This window comes from Glycine max, chromosome 3, assembly GCF_000004515.6.
Source record: "Glycine max cultivar Williams 82 chromosome 3, Glycine_max_v4.0, whole genome shotgun sequence".
Lineage (NCBI taxonomy): Eukaryota > Viridiplantae > Streptophyta > Magnoliopsida > Fabales > Fabaceae > Glycine > Glycine max.
The window spans coordinates 46,066,057-46,087,452 of NC_016090.4; the positions used below are offsets into that span (position 1 = coordinate 46,066,057).

Sequence of the window (21,396 nt, forward strand, 5' to 3'; positions counted from 1 at the left end):
TTTTACAATGAATTTCCAAACATGCTCTATATTGTTTTTAGAGTAAACTGCGGTTGTGCTTGCCGAGTAACCAAGTTTGCCCTGGTGTGGAAGTTTTGTGTCCTTCACAATTCATTGTTTACTTTTTTCTGGTCCCGGGTATTAATGCTGCCTTTGAAATTCTTGTAGTCTACCCTCTGTTACACCAAAAACTTTGGGGGAAAAGGTAAGGACCTATGACAAATAGGGAATGATATCTACCTAGGGAGCCTCCCAACTTTCTCTAAAACTCCCACAACACAAGCACACACACACACACACACAGGGATCGCACATGCACATGCCAAAATCAAAAACTTGCACTCAACACTCAAAGCCTACGTGCACTCATACATTATTCTTCTCCCTCTCCTTGGCTTGCACTTGCACCTTCCAATTCTCTTCATGAACCAAGAATGCATGTGGGGCCCAGAATTTGATTTAGTACAAGGAAAAGCTTGTCTCCTTGCTGCAGTGAACATGAATAAAGGACTTGTTGGCTTTGTTACACAGTACTCCTTAAGGGTCAAAGTGCAAACTATTGTTAGCTTCATTTATATTTTATAGTTAGGACGTTGGAAATAAGGTTGAGTTTTTATATTATATGAAATAAAAATAATAATTTGTCTGTGCTGAATTTTAGGAGGAGAATTTGCAGTTTACTTTTGTTTTTTTTAACGAAATTAAAGCAGACAACACTCTAGTTGGGTTTCCTTCAATATAGCTACCTTTGTGTACTGGCATGATGGTATGGTGGTATGGCAGAGTTTTATTTGTTTATTTATTTAATTTTCTGCAGAGGAAGACCTGAATTTCACTCATTGTTCATGCCAATGTCCTTAGATAAATCTAATTTTCTCTCTCTCTAAAGTTGCACCTATAAATATGAGCCTTTTCCCTTGGTGTAGTTCAACTTGAACTTTCATTACCGTTCTCATGAAGCAGCTCAAGGTACTTACTAATGGTTGAGAAGCTCCTTGTTGGAGAAGCAGGGCACGTGCAAGTCTCTTGGCTCTCAAATGCCACTGAACCCTTTGCACGTGCTCCCCTTCTCCAACACGGGTTTCTCCCCTTATTTCTCCTAACTAAACCAATTGTGTCTAGCACTTTATTTGAGGTAGTTGCTTTCCTCCTATATGTCTTAATTTGTTCCTACGTAAAGTTTTGCAACATGCATCTTCTTTGAGAAACGAGCTGAAGCATGTCACTTTCAAATTCAGGTCTCCAATAACTATAGAGGAAAAAAAAATTTAAAAAAAGGAAGAAATTTTATTTTATGTATTAACACATTTACTGATTTACATTTTACTTCTGTTCTCTGTGCATCATATCAGCATCAGGCTCTGAACTTAAACACCTTTTAAGTTAAGGAATGTAACTGAATGCCAGATACAAAGCAGACTTATGGCATGCGGAGGATGAGGTTTCTGTGGAGTGTAATGTATTACAAACTTATGCAAGAATATTTCAAAGTGTGGAGCAACACAGCAAGGCTTGTCATGTGATCGAAACCTTTTGGAAGGATTCATCTCTTCTTCCTTCTTTAGAAGAGGGAGAAAATAGTTATTTTTAAACGAGGTATAACCAATTAAATGTAACCTATAAAAAAGATATTTTTATGCTATTTTGCTAGAGATAATCCCCCTTAATTGGATAAGATCATTATAGCGGCAAGACACCCTTAAACGGGACTTTAGTATCATAAATCTTTCATTTTTAATTAATTATTTTTAATGGATGTTTTAATAAAAAAATCATAAAATATGTTTGTTTATTATTCAATTTTATTAAAATAATATGTCTATGTTACTCAGTATATGAGAAAATATGGTAATTTTATAGTTATTATTTAAAGTTTTATTCTTATTATTTACAAATTAGCATTGTTAAGAATTTTTAATAATTAAGAAATGTTTTTTATTTTCTTCTACCAAACATGAAATTTTTTTATTCTCATGATATTGATTACAAAATGTTAAGTGATTTTGATAAGAGGCTCAATTTAAAAAAAATAAAATAAAATAGATTATTTTAAGATTTAACTGATATTTCTGTTCTTACACTTCTCCTTGCTTTACGATTTTCTTTCTTGTATGAAAAAATTGTAAATTTTAGTCTCCATACATGCAATACATTAAGCTTTTGTCCTTATCTTTACTAGCGTGGCTGGCATGGCTATTGTTAACACTACTTGAATATTTTTTTTCTCGTGGTGTAAAATCATTGTAAAATTCTGGCAGGTGTTAAACCATTAGAAATTTCTTCTGACCGAAAATTAAGAGAAACCACGATCTGTCCAGATCTATTGCATATTAACTGCCTATGGGATGTTTTAAGTTAATGTGTATATATGTAGATAGTTTATTGAATTGTTGAAAGAGACTTTCTTCATTTTTGGCATTATGGGATCGCAATTGATTTGGATGGACAATATCATGTTTTAGGATAATTTAGTTGATGAGTGGATTATAATAGCTATTCCTTGACCCAGATACATTTGATGTAACAACTGATATGGAAAACTTATACTTCATCCGTCGTTTCTGATATAAGATTTTTTTCGAAAATTTATTTCTTCTTTTTTAGAAGATTATTTTTTAATTTTTAAATACATTAATTTTTTTATATATTTTTATTTAATTATTTTTTTTCAAACATTAATAAGAAACAAGTAAGTGAATAAAGAAAATAAAATATAATTTTAGAATGATAGTATAAATAATCGAAAAATTTAATATGATAATTATTTTTCTTAAAGAATATAAATTAAAAAAGTCTTATAATACGAAAAAAAAAATACATGAAACGTGATGGTTTGTTTGGAAAATTTCTAGTCTTTCATGAAATTTTACTAGCGCAATTTTTTGTTTTCTTCCCTTTTATCATTTTCACCTTGTTACTTTGGCTACCGGAAGAGTTTTATCACTCTAATCAAATGTAAAGATGACAAAGAATGCAATATCTCAAGCAAATCTTTGTTTCTCACTTTTTTTTTCTTTTGTTGCGGAAGAAATCTCTGACATTCTTATATCTCTGCTAGAAAATTTTGTAGAGATTTTAAATGCCAGCAATATCTTTAGCGGTTTAACATGCAACACACCATCAGCCATGTTAGTAATTGTGTTAACAATAAGGACCAATATTTAACTTAATTGCATGTATATGTACTAAAACTTAGAATATTTTCTATAAGTAAGAAAATTGTAAAGTGTGACCAATTATAAGAATCTAAATATCAATTAAACGTTATTTTAATATATATATTTTAAAAATTTAGTAGTGTTTAATATATACTTTGCTGCACGTTATTATTTATAATAAATTAACAATTTGAATATGAATTCGCTATTAGTGTTCATTCTATTTGAACTTTGAAAATGTGACTCTAGTGCAGGTGCAAACTATTGGAAGACTGAAGATTTGCGGTAGGGCTTGAACTAGTTAGTTGTGGGAATTCCGATTGGATTGACTCGTTGGGCAATGCCAGTTTTTTACTATCGGCCCAATCGAGAGTAAATTTTTCTTAAAAATATACATATAAAGTGTATATATTACTAAAATGTAATAAATTATGTGTAAAAGCATATTATAAATTAAATTGGATGAATCTTCTGCTTATGCTATTTGAAGGATACTACTTTAAGCATTTTTTTTGAAGAAGTTCTAAGCATTTTTTAGATAAAAATTAATTAGTACTTTAAAGATATCGATTAAAGAATACAAAATAATTTTTTTTGTTGAAAATATTACTAATATAACTTACTGAAATTTATCAATAAATGGCTAATATTTTCAAGACATAAACTATGTTATTATTAATTTCACTGTCAGACAATGTCATGAGTATGACATTAGATCAGACACATAGACGTATAGGGTCACCACATAAACATAATAATACTCTACCAACAAATAATCATTCAATACAAATAAATGCTTTCACCGACTAGAATGATTGAAGGAGATAGACTAAAGCCATTAAAATAAGTCTTACATTAATAAATAATAAAGACATGGGCAGTCCTTTCCTTTCCCTCTCAGAAAGTTACTTGAAATGATGGTATCTGGAGACTAAATTCCAACATATAGCACCTGTCTAACCAAACGCAAGCAACAGGTTCCAGACACTTTGAAACAAAACACAGCATTTTCTTCTGCATTAAGCATAATATAATATCCTGAATAAATTGTAACCAAATCTTGCTTTCAGTGCGCAAAAATTAAATCTTATCCACTAGTTCATTTGAGATAGAATTATGAATCTGTTGTGTAATTTATTCATAATTGTGTATTGGTAGAAGTGAAGAAAGAAAAGTCATTTTTTCATTAAGATAAGACATCTGAGTTTGTTTTGTTTAGGAAAAAGAAAAACTAAACAAATGCAGCTCATAAAAATAAAACAGACTTTTTAAAGAATAAAAATCCAAATACAGCCTTTTTCTTTATTATCTAGAAAAACCAAATTTTTTGTGGTTTGATAATATCTGATTTTGGCCCATGTGTACGTGTACCGTGAGTTAAATGGACCAACCTATAGATGAAATGTCCATATACTCATCTCTACTTATTTGAATGTCTAGTGATTAAAATAATACTATTAGAATGTCACTTACGGAAGCTGCTTTCAAGGAGAAGTTATTACATTTGAAATCATCACAATAGCCATGATCTTGACCAATTTCATGCGTATTTAACTTCATGTTAAATTATTCACAATTATGTTAAAATATCAGATAATTTTGAAGTAAATATTTATGTTTAATTTTACATTAAGAAATTAAATTTTAAATTTAAAGTCAATCTTGAGATAAATCAATTTTAGATAACTTCCGTATTACATCAGAAATTTTATACTAAATTTTATTGTGTTAACTTTTAAAATAAAAAATCCAAACATGAATATTTTATTTAAGCTTAATTGTACAAACATAGACGCGGACCCAAACAAGCTTTGTAGTAAATAAAAGCAAACACGAGGAGTTATTAGGAGGAACTTCACCGTGACTAAGAATTAGTATGACATCAGATGCATATGGGCACAATAGAAACAAATATTCAATTCAAAGATAACAATAAATGCAGGCACCGACAAAATCAAAATAATAAATGAACCGAGACGAAAGCCATTAAATTATAAGACAATTACTACATTCATTCTTAACATACATTATATTTTTATAAAAAAGAGTGAAATTAGCATCGGGGTGCAGCAAAAACCAGCACTACATAGCTACTCAGAAAAAGTCCTTGGAGACTAGGCTCATGAGAGACACTTGGAAATGAAACCCAGCATTTTCTTCTTCTGCATCGCATGCCACAAAGTCAAATGTGAGATTGAATGACAGAAACCACTAAAAAAGAAATGGAAAGTGTTTGGTGAGGAAGCCAACCCGCTTAGTTGTGCCAAGTAGCTCTGGTGGGATCTTATAGAGATCTTCGTCAACAGGTTTGGGAAGTCGCGGAACGGCGTCGTCTAGATGCATCGCTGCCACTGGCTTCCTTGCCTGTTCCGTCACGTCGCACACTTTCCCCTGTTTTCTCATATTCATCTTCACATTCTCCTTTTCCCTTTCCTTAACCACCCTGTTCCTCGTCGCCTGCACTCACAAATCAACAAATTTTAATTTACCCTTGTGTTTTCGTTGCCCAGGAATAATAAAATATAAAACGTAAACGTAAGAATTAAATCAGACATGTGCTTTCAGCTTTCACGTCCTGTCTCCACCACCGCAGGTCACCGTACCACAAGAGAAACAAAATGCCAACTTTTACTTGATTATTATTGTATAATGCAATAATAACACCAGTTTCAATTAAGGATTGGACGGTAGGAATTAGAAGAAAAGAAAAATTAAGTTAAGGAGCTAGACCTTTTTCAGAGTAGAAGGTGGGATGTTGCGAATGGGTTTCTTAAAATCAACGGCGTAAAGGTCACGGTCTGCACGCACGTAAGGGTCACTTTCGCCGGAGGAGGAACTGTAACGAACTAAACCAGCTTGTCTCGCACTCTCGAAGTACTGAGTGATTGGCAACTCGTTTGCGTAATCCCAATTCCCAAACGCTGGTATTTGCCCGCTCCTCTGAAATTAAATGAAATATTCATAACACGTAATTAATTAAAGAAGGCTTGTAATGATTACAGATCTAAAAAACGAAAAAGGGGAAAGGGAGGCTTACATCCATAAGTGGCAGCTGAAATAGACCCACAAAAACAGGTTCTTCTTCTTGCTCTTGTTGTTGTGTCCTACAAGAAAAGAGGTGGGGTTTGAACTTTAAAGGAATGTAATGACACGATCCGTAGGCAGGGAGGGAGGGGATTCCCGATAAAAAAAAAAAAAAAAAGATTAACCTCAGACAGGGATATAAATTCTCTGCTCAGAATTTAGAGCAAAAGGATCTGAAAAGTGAAAAAGGCAAAGCGAAGAGGGGTTAAAACTTAAAAAACCTTTTTTACTTGTTATGATGAAAAGGCTATCTATTCTATAGAAATTAATTAATAACTTGTCGGGAAACATAAACACAAAAACGGGGCCTGCTCTCTGGCCTTACAAGGCATCGAGGTAGGGAAATAAAATGAAATTGGTGGTTGAATGAGGAATGTGGGAAATTAAGGAAGGGAATAGAGGGGATAGGGACTATTCGGGTTGTGATCTGGATGGGGAATTTAGTAAACGAGTGACTGTTGCTGACAGGTAGGTGGGTGTTACTGTTGGCGAGTATGACCCCGATTCTGAAAAAGCTTAGAATTTCAATGCCTAAACTGTCACTGTTGACTCTCTTTGCCTTTATAAAGCCATAATAGGAATGCCCTTAGCCTTTGGCCCCCCACCCCTCTCTCTGCGCTAAACTCGCAAAGAAAGTCGCCAAACTTTTTCTATGCAAGTCCTTCCATCCTATATTTCTTTTCTCCATGCCGGATCTCACGCTTTTGTTTTATTTACCCATGCCAAATGCCCATGTTCCTTTTCTTATTATTAAATTAAAAAATAACTTATCGATGCGTTTTTAGTTTAGAGGCTATAATAATAATAAAGAAAAAGAAGAAACAATTAAAATTGCCCAATAGTCAATAGCATATACTAGTGTACAATTCGCCCAAGAAAACGGATGTCGTGAGACAAGGTTTGCAGAAAGAAACCATAGTCAAACCGACTCAGTAATGAGTCAAACACGACGCTAATAGGTTGGGAACGAATTAACGGTTATTTACTCCCCACTCGATTTACAACAACAGTATTAATATTTGTTTCAATTATTTTTAATTCTCGAAAAATCAAACCGGTTGATATGAGAAATTATATTTGTATATTTTTTTTAATACAATAATAAAGAGAAATAAAAAAATATATAGGATAGGATTTGAGGATTATTGTCAAACATGGAGCTGTAACGGAAAGAGATTTGAAGAAGAGTACAACGCAAGGTGTGGACTGTGGAAGGGAATCGCCGAAAATAATATGGATGCTTCAGAAAATTCATGTATCTACCACGATTTCGGTATTATCCAAACTCGTGGTGGCTTGTTATCCCATGTTTGACTTAATCCCTATTTATTTTCAACTTAGAACTACTTTCTACACCTTTTAATAAACAAAAATATACGTATTTTAATATAAACACGTAATTCAGATTAATATTATTTTTTAATAAAAAATATACTATGTTTTAAAATTCTCAATTAGTTTAAACGCGTGTCTTAATTAGATTTGATAAATTAATAATCATTTTTGCTTAATACCGATACATCCATACTACCCAATACACCATCGCCAACACAAAAGTTGTGGCTGCAACTGGGTTCGTGCGGATATAGCCAATTAGCCATTGTCAAACATATTTCATCTCACACTTTCTTTTATTCTTATTTGTTAATCGTAAAAAATCGCTAACTATGCCAATGCTATTCAATTATAAGTATTTCACCATGAAGATATAGTAGAGTAACTGGGGCTCTCTTTGAAAATAAGTGTCAACACGAACGCGCATTTCCTCCGCATGACATGACACGCCAAAATCTGCTTGTTTCCTTCCATAATACGACACTTATGTCCCCCTCTCTTATCTCATTAATTTTTCATCCACAAGTTGAAAATAAAACTCGTATCATTCCACCAATCACTTGCCCCACGTGATCATCTCTCCCTCTATGCATGCGTATTTCATGGAATTGGATGTTCTCACAGTAATTCATCGGGCAGTTAAATTATGGCATTGTCAGATTCACATACTACCAAATTCATTAATTGCAACGAAAGATTTGTCCCACCGTTTAAAATGCATTAAATATCTAATCATCCGAAAAGGAAAATGCATTATATCTTAAACACCCGACTGGCACTTAAGTTCACCTCTCACGTTTCTTGCTGGTTGAAATTGTTCTGCTCTCTCTTTGATTTAAAAAATGGCATCTGATTGAAAAATGTTGTCTTTCATTTATAATAAAAGATTGGTTATTGCATATTAACTTAAAATAGTTACTTTTCACTTTTATAACCGTATTGATTGTTCAATTCTAAAAGTATTTTAAATGTGCAAATACTATCTAATTTTCCATTTTTTTACATTTATAGAAATAATTGATGACTTGGCTTCAGGGACAATGGAAATTTGAGGGCCTCTACCATATTGATATTATCCCTTTCTTTTGTTAAAGCTCCACTCCACCATCCTAATTCCTATCCATTGTTTGACACTGACTGGCTCTAACTAGGATAATTTGGAGTTTAGGCCCATGACAATTGCTTTGGATTGACTCTTCCTTTGTGGTCCATGTGTTACGGAGTTGAACAACCCATGCATTTCTATAAATTCATATGTACTGTCAACAATATTTTACTTCTTCCAGAAAAATGAACTCAGACACGTAGCATACTACCAGAAAAGAAAATGGAGAAAACTGATGTCTCATCTACCGCATCACAAGTCATTCTAAAAAGAAAAGTTTTACTATGCTTCTACAGAGAAATATTATTTGTACAATAAATTATATGATAAATTGAGCAACAAATTGTACTTACAATTGAGTGATAAATAGAGAAAAGAGAGAAAAATATGAGATGTAATAAATGATGTGACGAGAGAAAAGATAAAGGTAAAATGTTTGTATAAATTATTGAACTGTTGTATGAATAACTCTTCTTTTTTTTATTATAAAACACCATACTGATAAAAATTAGTGAATGCTTTATTTCAATGATTAATATGATTGGTGGTTATGCATTAGTAGTTGAAGAAGAACACTGGTAGAATACAGCATTCCTCATGTCGGAATTCCCAATCCAAATATTTTCAACTGAAAAAGAGCACAGGCATCTAAACCTATGCAAATACAATACTCTGAATATATATACAACAATTGATAAAAGCTGTTACGTAATATTTGAATAATTATTAGTATGTCAGCATAAAAGCAATGATTAGGGAGGAAAGATTTCTAAAGCCATGCAATATATATAGTCAATGAATAAAAGCAAAGATAAATTTAAGATGATCAAAAAGATTATGATGTCAAGTTATCTTGGACATGGTTCTCAGGCTTATCTTAGTTTCCTTATCGGCAAGGCACGTCCAAAGAGCTTTTCTACTTCACCGGCTTCCATTTTGAGCCCATCAAGAATCTCCATTTCTTCTTTTGATAACCCTCTTAAGAAATTCTCCTCATCTTCTTGGAATACTTTGAACCCTTCTGCCAATTTCTGAAACAAGGTGGCCTCCGTTTTCCCCACCTTCTCCACCTCTTCTTCTAACTGTTCAACTTCCCTTACAATGGTCTCTTCTCCTTCCTCTACCTTTTTCTCCAGCCTTTCCACCAGGGAAGGCTCTGGCCCGCATGTGTTATCTGTCCTGATGAACGTGCTAAAGTCTCTTCCCACACTCTTAGCTGCTTTTTCAAGTTCAGGAACTATAGATTCAGGCAAAACTGCACTTCTTGTGTATATAACAGCACCTCCATAACCATCCCATGCATCATTTCTGCCTCGGTAGTATACAAATACGTAGTCATCTGGCTTATTCTCAATCTTGGATGACAAAATATACCTACATATATATATATATATATGTATGTATCATTGTTTGCAAGTCTTCTAATGTTAACATAAGACTCTTGAATCCAAATATATTGCAAATGTGAAATGATTTAATGTAGGCACACGTAAAAGGAACAACATGTTGTATTCTTTTTCTGATCTTGGAAAGTAACATTTAACTACCTTGTTTATGAGGTTTTGGTCTTGATTGATTAGTCCTACCACTAATTTGAATTATTGGGCCAAAAGCATTTTGGTCATAACTTAAGCTATAAATCTCTAATTATGATGTTCTTTATGTGCTAGTAAAGTTAATAAAGAGATCTACAAACTTTGTAAAAAGGACCAATTCGGGCATTTCAGTGTTAAAATTCAGCTAGAGTTAGACCAGAGGTATTGGGCATGCATGCATGACATATCTTTTGTCTTTGAGCGTATATCATTTAATTTAATCCCAAATTAGGTAAATGAGATATCGTCGAAAAGCTTACTCCATGGGCTAATAGTTGGGATAAGGGTAATCTTGGGATTAGGAAAGAATTAGTTATAAACGAGGAAAAACATAATGTGAAAATAGACTTGGATCATTTGTGTAGTTGTGACCTTTCAGATTCGAGGTTTTCCCTCCTTGTTTGCGTTTTATGCATTTTTAGTTTCTCCATTGGTGATTGTTATAGGAAGCTAATGATGTGGATTCTGAGACTTGTTCTCAATTCTATTTTGGATTCAAACTTCCCCTTCTTTTACAAATCTGTTTACAAGCATGATTATGCCTGAACTAAATCAGATTAAATTTTGAAATTTATTTCAGAATTTTGTTTAGAGGCTAGACTAACGAATTTGTGGTCTGATTAAATTGGAATCAACTGGACCTTAACATTGGTGTTGTCATTCATTGACTGAATCAGAGGGTGTTTTCCAGTAGACAATTAAACCATTAACAGTGATTGGATCTAGAATCAGTATAGTGATTTGTGATGAATCCTACCATGTGTGTGAATTTCTTAAGTTGAGCTTCAAACCAATAACATTTTATTCAAGTTTGCTGATTTTTTTATCTCCTGATAATGATCAAAATACCCTTTTCTAACTCTCCTAACTTAATTAAGAAACTCGATTTGGTCTGTGCCTTAATTACACTACAACTTTACTCTACAAGTAAGTAGGAAGCTAGTTTTATTTTGGCTCTAGCACAACCCTCACGCCAATGTAGTTGCAATTGAAAAGAGAGCTTACGAGTAAGAAATTACCAGTCATCTTGATAGTGAAGGTACTCATTGTCATGATTGTAAAGGATCCCAGGATAGGAAGGATCTTGTACAAATCTCTGCTCAGCAGACCTAGTAATAAATCCAGCATCTGGAGTCCGTATTCTCCATGACAAATTACCCACAAGTTTGTTGGATTCTGTGTGAAATTCATGTAATTGGCAGTCAAAGGTATCGAAGGTAGGATTCAAGCCACTAGTGATGAACCACTTGCCACTGAAATCAGCAATGTTAAAGCTATTAACAAGGACATCAGGATTTGGAGCAGGAAATTCTCCCACATCAGACTTCTTAGGTACACATTTCTTCCGTGAGACTGCACACTCATTGAATTCATCAACCACACTATTTTCGAACAGGTCCCCACACTTAATCTGAAAAAGTTAAGAAGAAAAAGAAGCTTCATAAGCAGGGTTTGGAGACATGAATAATGGTGCGGGCATGAAATTGATGTAAAGCATAAGACTAACTTGGCATTCGGTTTCATCAGGTCTATTGTTGCAAGTTTGAAGACAAGCGATATTGGCCGCACAAGATGGGTTTGAAAGACACTTAGCTAGTTCTATCCTGCATGGACAAAAGAGTATGAAATTGGAGGCCATAATATGTTGTCATGGCAGAACAAGGACAAGATAAAGAAAGATGGCATACCTGCAATCCTTCAACAAGCAAGCACAAGTTTTGAGAGCATCAACAGCATCAGCTGGTGGAATGATCATTAAAATGGATACCAATATGGCAGCTACTGCCGTGATGCGTATATTACTCCAATCTTTGAGAAAAACAAGCATTCGATCTGCCTCGAATTTCAACATCAGTTGCTATCCAAACAAGGTGTAAAGTAAACTCAGAAGATGGACATTGGATATAAAGGTGTCATCTTAGGAAAAAAATTTGCATTTTCACACAAGGGGTAAGCATGATTGCATGAACAATGAAGTAGGATAAACTAAGCAGCAGTTGCTTACCCGTGGTTTTTGTGTAGAAGTGAGAGAAGAATATCCTTTCCCTTGGTTGTGTTGTCCCCTCAAACTGCAATAAGGTCTTATCAAGCGCAAGCGTGTTGGCCTTTTGGCGGTGGAAAAAACTTTGAGCACTACCACACTAGGACCATATTTAAACCCTGCTGTTCTGTGAAACCTTAAATCACCTCTAACCGTAAGGCCTGCTTTTATACGTACATTGGGAGTGCCTGTGCCTTCCCCATTGGTTAACAACATTGAGTGTCCACCCCACATTGCCATATATACATATAACCTAATAATAATAGTAACAATAATAATAATATATGTATATGTATGTCCTCACCTCCAAATGTAACCTGATACTGTCAAAAACAAATCAGCAAGATCAACTGCATATCATTTAGAATGGTATGTTAAAAAATCTAACATAAAAGGAAAATATAATTGTCCTAGGATATTGCATACCCACTTGTTTTTATTAGTCAAGTTCCAAAATTTAGATTATATATAGTATGCTAATATGATAATAATAGTAATTAAGAGCAGAGATATGGTTTAGAATGAGCAAAGTGGGAAACATGCCTTGCAACGTAGAAGAGGCCAATTGCAGGTACAATGAGAAATAGAATAAGGAAATGTAAAAGGAAGAGGAAGAAGAAGAAACAAGAGTCGCCATCGCATGAGTGAGATAAGAACATAATGATGATGGTGTTCGTGTGGACTGCAAACAGACCCGTCACTGCAACCACAGCAGACACGTTGACGCTTCAACTTGCTTCCAATTTCCTTTTAAATGGACTCAACATTTCCAAGTCCAATACCTTCTGTCAAGGCCCACTTCACAATACTAGTACAAAACAAAAATGAAAATCATCAGAACTAAAACCTTCTTTCTTATTTTTCATTTTATGATTATATCTCTTCAATAAAATACTATTATTGTCCTGATAAAACAAGGGATTTTATATTTATAAGTATATCTCTTCAATAAAATATTACTGATAAAAAAAGGAACTCACCCTAGTAAATTTCAGAAATTTGGCGGTAAGGAATTTCGGTCTAAGATATATAAAGAAAAAAAAGGAATTATACTTTTTTTTAACTGAAAAAAGGAATTATACTTAAACACATTTACTTTGAGTTTTTCCTTTTTTCATTAAACTTATTTAATAGACAGAAATATGAATAATAGAGAATAGAAAAAAATGTTAAACTTTGGAAGGAAGCATACATCATCACTAAAAGTGATTTTAGTGATCAAATAGGTACCAATGACATGCTGACAAATAAAACAGAGAGAAACAAAAAATCTGATTCCTCTTGTATCAAAAGAGAGAATTGAGATGATAAAATACAAAACATAGTTGCTTACAAAACAAAAAGAAAGTTGAAAGATAAATGCTAATAAAACAATCTTTAATACATTCTTTTAAATGCATGATATTTCTTTGTTTTTTTTCAATACAATGAACATATTATTTTGACTTGACTGAAATTTATTAAAAACTATAAATTTTTGTGTCTCTCACTTCATATTTTATAATCTCCAATTATAATTTTATAATTTTCAACAAATTTTAACTATTAATAACAAAGAACGTGTTAATTAAAATAAGTGTTTTAAAGAGTGTATTAGTAACATTTATCATATGCGAAAATTACACGGAAACAAGGTTAAAACAAAAAGCTAATCAAGAGTGCAACATATTTAACAATTATTGATGGCTAAATCCTTTTTTTCCTTTTGTAATTTTGGTTCATTGATAACTTGTTGGGCTATAATTGACGATGCATTTTGTTCATTTACTCTCTTAAGTGTGTTAGAAAAAGTATTTACTGTTTTTTTTTAAAAAAAAAACCTGAAGTACCTGCATCATAGTAAACAAAGTCATGATAAAACACGATAGGATAAATGGATAAGGCAGAAATACTAAGCTGCTTGTGATAATGAATACAGCAGTATTGTTGTGGTAATTGCGATGTTATTGTACAGCTAAGAAAATGCTTTCCCTAAAATACATAAACAAGGTGACAATTAATTTTTAAAAGTAAGATAAAAACTCAAATGCATTTTGAATACTTAACAGTGTAATAGAACTATTATTCAATCTAAGCCATGGATAGTTGGCCAAGGGGCATAAAAAGAATATCATTTAAAAATGTGAAATGTTATAACTTATATAAGATTTAGTGATTATAGCAAGGCATAAAACACAAGCTGTAATCTGAGGGCAGTATGTAAGCGGGAATATCCACACCCCTAACGGAATTCACGAGGAAAAATGACACTATATCTGCTCTATTCCGCTCATCTCACGGAAAAAATTTGGTTGCTCTGCCATCAACGTTACGCTGCTTCACAATGGGTTAATTTAACTTCTGTGGCGGGTAATAGACCTTTGGTTTGGACATGAAAATAAAAACCCATTTACCTTGGTACCTTTCGTTTGCATTTTTATTCCTAGCAACACCTGCAGAGTTTTCCCCACTCGTATCGCCAGCACCCAATGATCCTCCACAAGGTCAAATCCATTTCTCTTCCCTCTTCTTTCATGCAATGCCTACTCTTTTCTAGTATATTAGCGTTTAATTTTATCCTTTAATAAGTTACACATTTTATGTTATGCATATATCATTGTACTCTTTATTATTATTTATTAAAATGAATCTCAATTATCTTATCTAGCAAGTCTGTTATGTAATTTTATAGTTTTCAATCGATTATGGTAAAAGAAGTGTGACAGAGAATATGTTCATAAATATATTATCTAGAAATACAACCAAAAGCTTATTAAAGTTGGTGATATATAGTCCATAGCAATAACACTGAGAAAACTCAAAATTAGATTAGACCATACAATATAATAGAGTTTGAGTAGTTTGCACCAACTTACTGGTGCTGTGGTGCAGGTACATGTGTGCTGAAGTTCAACACGTCCCAATATGTGGCATTTGGTGAGTGCGGCGATGTGAATGAGGTTTTAGACAAGTGGGGTGACGATGGGTTCCCGACAACCTTGTGCTGTCGAAATGCTCTGACGGTTTTGTCGAATGCGTTGGCATCGCAACCCCTGAACTCAGGAGGACAAGTGTTCATTTCCCAAGATTAGTCGCAGAGTTGTGCCAAGACATTTCACCCGCAGCAAGGAATGTCCCTTAATTCATGCGGCTTTCAAAGCTTGTACCTTGGCAGTTCCAAATGCTCCAACCTCGTTTTCCAGGATGTTAGGAAACTGCAACAGTACCAAGATGCATTAGACAAGTGCTCCAACTTCGACCACCCATTTGGTGAATCTTGTGCAGATTGCACCGGTGCAATATTAAGCTTAAGAGATAGTTTATATAATCAAGTGACCAACAACAACAACAACCACACTGAGGTAGCCATATGTGCGGTAGCAGCTATTGTTGCTGTTGCAGCTGGGAAACCAAATGATCCTGCCGTTGACAAAGTCTTACGCTGCTTGCCACCTTCAGCTTCTGGATCAGACAAGAGTATTCAGCTCCATCTCCACCATTTTATTTTTTTTATTTTTTTCAAGTTCTAAACATTTTTGTTTTAGAATTGAGCCAAATGAAACTGACAAAAAAAATGTCAATTTTCGGGTCCCCAGGATCATTGTGGAAATCCTTGTTGAGTGTGCCGGTAGTTATCCTTGCAATATTGCTTGTGGTTATAATGGTAAAACGTTTGTCCAAGAAGAAGCTTCGTAGACAGGCAAACTTGAAAGAGATCGCTGCGTGGTCTGGATTGTACTGGTTCTGCAAAAGGGAAATTGAGAATGCCATGAATTATGGCGGTGAAAAGATATGCCTTGGACGTGGGAGTGCAGGGCAGGTGTATAGAGGTATTCTCCCAAGTGGTCAACTCGTGGCCATCAAGCATTTAACAAAGAGTAACACCTCTGAGTCTTTCACTCGAGAAGTTGAAGGTCTTTCAAGGCTTCGCCATCCTAACCTGGTTTGCCTCTTTGGATGCTGCATAGAAGGGGATGAGAGATATTTAGTCTATGAATTCTGTGCAAACGGGAATCTTGCTCAACATCTCTTAAGTAATGTTCTCTTTCCTTACCTCCACTCTTCATTAATCATTTAACATGTCTAATGTAAATAATCACTTTTTAGTTACCTCTATTTAGATATAGATTTGACTTTAGCCTTCATGATTCTTTTTTATGCAGTTTCATAAATGTTTTTGCCTTTTTTTTATTGTTGCCTAATTAAAATTAGAGCTTCATATCAGTAATTCTCCTTGACATTTAATGAAATTGTTTACTATGCGAATTATTGAGGTGAAACTTTAACTCTGATTAGATAACAACACCAAAATCAAAATCAGTATTTCATCCAAGTTTTGTCCTTCTTTTATTTCCTTGGAGGGTTTTATATATGCGTGTGTGATTTTGTTCAGGAAGAGATAGCCACTTGACATGGGAAACCAGAGTAAGAATTTTGAGAGATTGTTCATATGCACTCAAGTACCTCCACCATCATATAGAAGGCTGTGTTGTCCATAGAGATATAAAGGTACGTACATACATGATACATGGTATGAAAATTTGGATCTGTTGTAGCATATTATGCACTTGAAAACAACATGCAAATATATTTATAATGTTTTCAGTTAGCCTTATGGTAATGCTTCTGACTGATTTTAAATTTTAGCTTACGAACATTCTTTTGAATGAGAAATACCAAGCGAAACTGTCAGATTTTGGACTGGCAAAAGTGATGGGGATTAAAGAGAGCAAGGTTTTTACTGATGTTAGAGGAACAATAGGCTACATGGATCCAGAGTACATGAGTAATGCCAAGCTAACCTGCGCTAGCGATGTTTACAGTTTTGGTATTGTTGCTCTACAAATTCTGTCGGGACAGAAAGTCATCGAGTTGGATCTTGATGCCAGAGATCAACTCACTAGGAAGGTACTTGCACTTGCAGGGCAGACAGACAAGCAACAACAAAAAATGTATGCATTATACTTACATGCCATTCAACTCAAACTGAGATAATTTGAATATGGCTTTTGTAGGCAAGAGATGTGAGCATGGGAAAGCGTCCACTGTCAGATTTTGAAGACCCGCGACTAAATGGAAAAGTTGATAAGACAGACTTCGAAGCCATCCTTCAGATTGCAGTTTTGTGTGTTGCCAAATCAAGCAAAGGTCGTCCAACCATTGAGCTTGTTTTTGAGGAATTGGACAAGGTCTGCAGGGATACAGAAACACGGATGGTATATATATATATATATATATATATACACACTTAGTTACTCCTAAACTCAATCATAACTATAGAGTTTGTTTATAGTTGACAAATGCTAGTTAATTTTTATTAGTGAGGGATTCGAACACACTATCTCTCCCCTTCTTTCTCTTTCTCTTTACCACTTTACCACTAAGTCAATCTTATAACTCCTAGTTTGTTTACAACTTAATGTGCACATGCAGGCCCTTTTCGTGCTAACCGTAGCTACGTGTCTATCAAATTGACAATAGTTTGTTTTGTTTCTGCAGAAGCAAAAGAAGGATGAGAGCTTATCAACAACATCCACCCCGAGCTCCAAATCGTCAAAATCGGCGCCTCTATGACATAAAGGATAATGCGCTGGTTGTTACATACGAGTGTGAGATGAAACTTGAAGATGTAGTGTAAATTGAAATTAGAAGATGAAGATATACATTACATCTAATAAATTGTTCACAGCATATAACTATTACGACGGCACAAAATTAGGAGTGTGGCGTACATACAAAAATTTCCCTTATGGCTCTCTCTCGGTCAGAGATCTGGAATCCTCCTACAAAAGCTGTTCTGCTGGTCCAACAAAATGATTCATGTGGCGGCAAAAGAAACAAAATTATTCTAGCAATCATCAATATCTTTAATATTTAAGCGTGTTATAGGCTTGTAGCAATAGCAATTTAAATCCACAGCTTCTCTCTTATTTTTACCCGTTTTTAATTTTATTATGGCATCTTTCAGGTTCCACAATAATGTAAATTTGGATATTCAATAATGAATGGAACGCAACGGAATAAATACGAATCGGATAATCTGTTTGATTATCCTGGTGTGTATTTCCACCCATCTGATACAATCAAGATGCAAGTATATCCTTGCCCTTTACATCAAGATGCAATCTTATCTTATTTTTACAAATAAGAGGATAGATACATTTCACATCAAGATGCAATCTTATCTTATTCTTACAAATAAGTGGATAGATACATTTCAGGATTTTATAATTTATAGTTTATCCATACATGTTGACTCGTAATTTAATTCATGCAATACTAGTTGTAATACGTTTAAAAACATTACAGCTAGATTTGTCCATGTATGTAATGACAGATAATTAAGCTCAATTGTGACAACGGCTTAGCTCTATGCTTGGCGTGTTTGGTAAAATCAATTAATAAGTTAAATGAAAGTTTATAAAATATTTATAAGATAGGAGCTTTAAAACTGAAAACTCTTATAGGTTAATTGATTATTATTTACCAGCTTATAGGCAAAGTAGCTTTAAAAATATTATAATAGCTTACGAAACATACTAATATCTAATTAAACATGAATTTGATTTAATATAAATAAATTTATTATAAGAGCTTGACTCAACTCAAATTTTATATCCCTTTTTAGGCGAACCTTTTAAACATAAAATTAAAAAACAACTTTTTGTTATCTCCTTTAATTTTTTAAAATATATTTTTAAAAGCAACAATCTAGCTTCTTTCTTCTTTTTTTTTTTTTGTTTAAAAGCAACAATCTAGCTAGTGAAAGGAAATTGGTTTCATTTAATTTATTAATTATACCAAACACACCAAGCATGGAGCTAAGCCGTTATCACAATTGAGCTTATCTATTAGATGAAGGGTTGCACCCTCTTGATTAAAGGTTGGTGATCTAGATGAAACAAAAAAGTTCGGTTATATTTTAGTTTTAATTGCCTCTTAAGCTTGAGGATGGAGATTTTGTACCCACTTGAATTTGAATCAACTTGATTCGTTAGACAATTATTCAATATTGTGTTCAATTTATATACAACTTGGCAGATAATTCAAAGGAAAAATGACACGATCACATAGAAGCATAGTAACGATAGAGGTAATAAGAAATAATAATAATAAACTTTTTTTATCACATTATTTCTTGTTGGTTGAAATTTCATGAAAATTACAAGAAATAATGGATCATATATCATATTTAATGATTATCTTTCATGATTTTACAAATTTTAATAAATGTCAATCAATAATAAATAATAAAGAACATATTAAGAGGAGTGTATTACTAGCATTCTTCATCCCATAATTGTCTTCTTGATCAAGTATTAATCTCTACAAATAAGAAAAAAGACAAGAGCTACAACTTGAATGGATATCAGACATAGTTAATTATCAGACCGATTTCCAGCTACTCTTCCTTGATTAGATCAATAAAAGAATCATATATATATATATATATATATTAACTTTTTATATTTGAAAGTGATAAATAATTAAAAATGTTATACGGTATAAAATTATAAACCATGAGAGTTGCATGAAAAATGCATGTTCTTCTTAAGAAATATGTCTCTAGCCTGAGTTTTTTCTACTTTAAATAAATTATAATAATACCACTTGAAATTTCTTAAAATTGCATATAATTTTTATTTTTTCAAGTTTACATCAACCTCTTTTGTAAGATATATAATGACAATGCAATGCTTTTAAATAATTAAAGATTTAGTATAAGATTAGAAAAATAAAAAAAATATTAGGATAAATTTAATAAAACCTCAACAAGTGTTAATGTAATATATTTTCCTTGGAAAACAAACTTATTCAATATAAGAAAGACACTAAATATAGACATTTTTCTCAACAAAAATTAGAATCTTAGTTGAACATGAGACTAAACTCTTTCACACTAACCCCTTCTTCTATGTTAACCCTCGTTATCGTGTTATTGTTTCTACTCTCATGCAGGTGATTGGTTCAACCCTTTTCTTTCAACATTTTGTCTCGTACCATTAAGCTAGCATTTTCTCATCCTAATTATAGCATTGAGGACATGGATACGTGTTGAAGTGAAATACCCAAACACGCATTCGTTGAGACGTGGTTTGGGTGCAGAAACTCGACACCGTAGAGATTCTGATGTTTTTGATCGGCATTGGCCATAGGAGATGAACAAGAACGTGATGTCATCGTCTTAGAACGAACACTTCCATGCTCGCTAACGAAGCCAAGTCAGCAACATTGCTATTTCCACCAAATCATATTATTTTACTCATTGTCTCATCTCAACTGCTTACATATTTTTTTAGCACCCACTCCTTAAATACTAGTCTTGTGTCTCACCACAGCTTCCTCCCCAACCTCCAAACACAAGAAAACATTTTCTAATGGGATTGTTGTCCAAGTCCAAGAGTACTATGCCTGGGACTAGGAGAGAAAGCCAATTCCTGAAACTAGTACACCCTGGTGGCTTTGTAGAGCTACACTCTAACCCAATCATTGCATCTCAAGTCATGAACAAAAATCCTAGGCACTGTGTTACACGACCCGACTTCTTCCAATTTCCTTGGATTGTGGTCAACCCAGAATCCATTCTCACACCCGGCAACGTTTTCTACATCGTACCTTGTCACACCATCCGTCATAAGATCAAGTCCACAAATATTGTCACTGCTAACACAAACCACACCCTTCACTTTCTTCCTAATCAATCTTCTATTGATCCTCACAGACAAGGTCAAATCTCTAACTCCAACAAAATTCGATGCTTCCAAAAACAATCCTCATTTTCCGCGTCAACGTCATGCGTGAAATTGCCCAGAGAGGGACACAAACACGGCAAAGGAGGTAACTACTGGGCTCAATCTTCTGTCAGAGAAAAACATGTTTATTATTCTAGCGACTACACTTCACGTGACTCAGGAAAAGAAGAGGCGCGCAGCCGTAGTGGTAGATTCAGCCACTCTGAGCAGATCCCTACGCTGAAGCCGTGCCTTAAGAAGGATAAGAGCCACAGTACTAGATCGCGACGAAATCTTAAAGTTAGATTTGAGTGCAATGACGACAACGTCGTCAACAGCGCCAACTTTACAACAAAAATCTACCGTT

The 21,396-nt window shown here is 33.8% G+C and overlaps 3 protein-coding genes and 1 non-coding gene across 10 annotated transcripts; 2 read left to right on the plus strand and 2 right to left on the minus strand.

Annotated features, from left to right (window-relative positions):
* Positions 1-990: 990 nt before the first annotated feature.
* Positions 991-1,082, plus strand: MIR164G (microRNA MIR164g). The gene has a single exon (NR_126716.1). It is a non-coding gene; the product is annotated as a microRNA MIR164g (primary transcript).
* Positions 1,083-5,076: 3,994 nt separating this feature from the next.
* Positions 5,077-7,019, minus strand: LOC100815552 (uncharacterized). Of its 3 annotated transcripts, NM_001254364.3 has the most exons (6): positions 6,568-6,883; positions 6,368-6,415; positions 6,196-6,262; positions 5,889-6,098; positions 5,409-5,615; positions 5,077-5,320 (listed from the first exon to the last, which is right to left on the minus strand). In NM_001254364.3, the coding sequence occupies exons 3-6, from the start codon at positions 6,199-6,201 to the stop codon at positions 5,279-5,281; spliced, it is 465 nt and encodes a 154-aa protein (NP_001241293.1). In that variant the 5' UTR covers positions 6,202-6,262; positions 6,368-6,415; positions 6,568-6,883; the 3' UTR covers positions 5,077-5,278. The 3 variants fall into 3 exon arrangements, with proteins under 3 accessions (NP_001241293.1, XP_006576256.1, XP_014628867.1); XM_006576193.4 differs by having other exon boundaries at positions 6,368-6,930; XM_014773381.3 differs by having other exon boundaries at positions 6,196-7,019.
* A 2,354-nt stretch (positions 7,020-9,373) lies between these two features.
* Positions 9,374-15,315, minus strand: LOC100816085 (violaxanthin de-epoxidase, chloroplastic-like). Of its 5 annotated transcripts, none has more exons than XM_006576195.4 (8): positions 15,174-15,315; positions 12,862-13,126; positions 12,623-12,635; positions 12,283-12,506; positions 11,966-12,135; positions 11,785-11,881; positions 11,297-11,688; positions 9,374-10,056 (listed from the first exon to the last, which is right to left on the minus strand). In XM_006576195.4, exons 2-8 carry the CDS (start codon positions 12,958-12,960, stop codon positions 9,555-9,557), a joined length of 1,497 nt encoding a protein of 498 aa, XP_006576258.1. In that variant the 5' UTR covers positions 12,961-13,126; positions 15,174-15,315; the 3' UTR covers positions 9,374-9,554. The 5 variants fall into 5 exon arrangements, with proteins under 5 accessions (XP_006576258.1, XP_006576257.1, XP_025983477.1 ...); XM_006576194.4 differs by having other exon boundaries at positions 12,623-12,641; positions 15,174-15,311; XM_026127692.2 differs by having other exon boundaries at positions 12,283-12,641.
* LOC100807158 (probable serine/threonine-protein kinase PBL28) lies at positions 14,562-18,469 on the plus strand. The gene is given in 7 exon segments (XM_041013957.1): positions 14,562-14,681; positions 15,159-15,774; positions 15,894-16,331; positions 16,691-16,806; positions 16,945-17,205; positions 17,313-17,513; positions 17,797-18,469. Coding segments are annotated over 7 exon segments (1,827 nt in total). The 3' UTR covers positions 17,872-18,469.
* Positions 18,470-21,396: the final 2,927 nt, after the last annotated feature.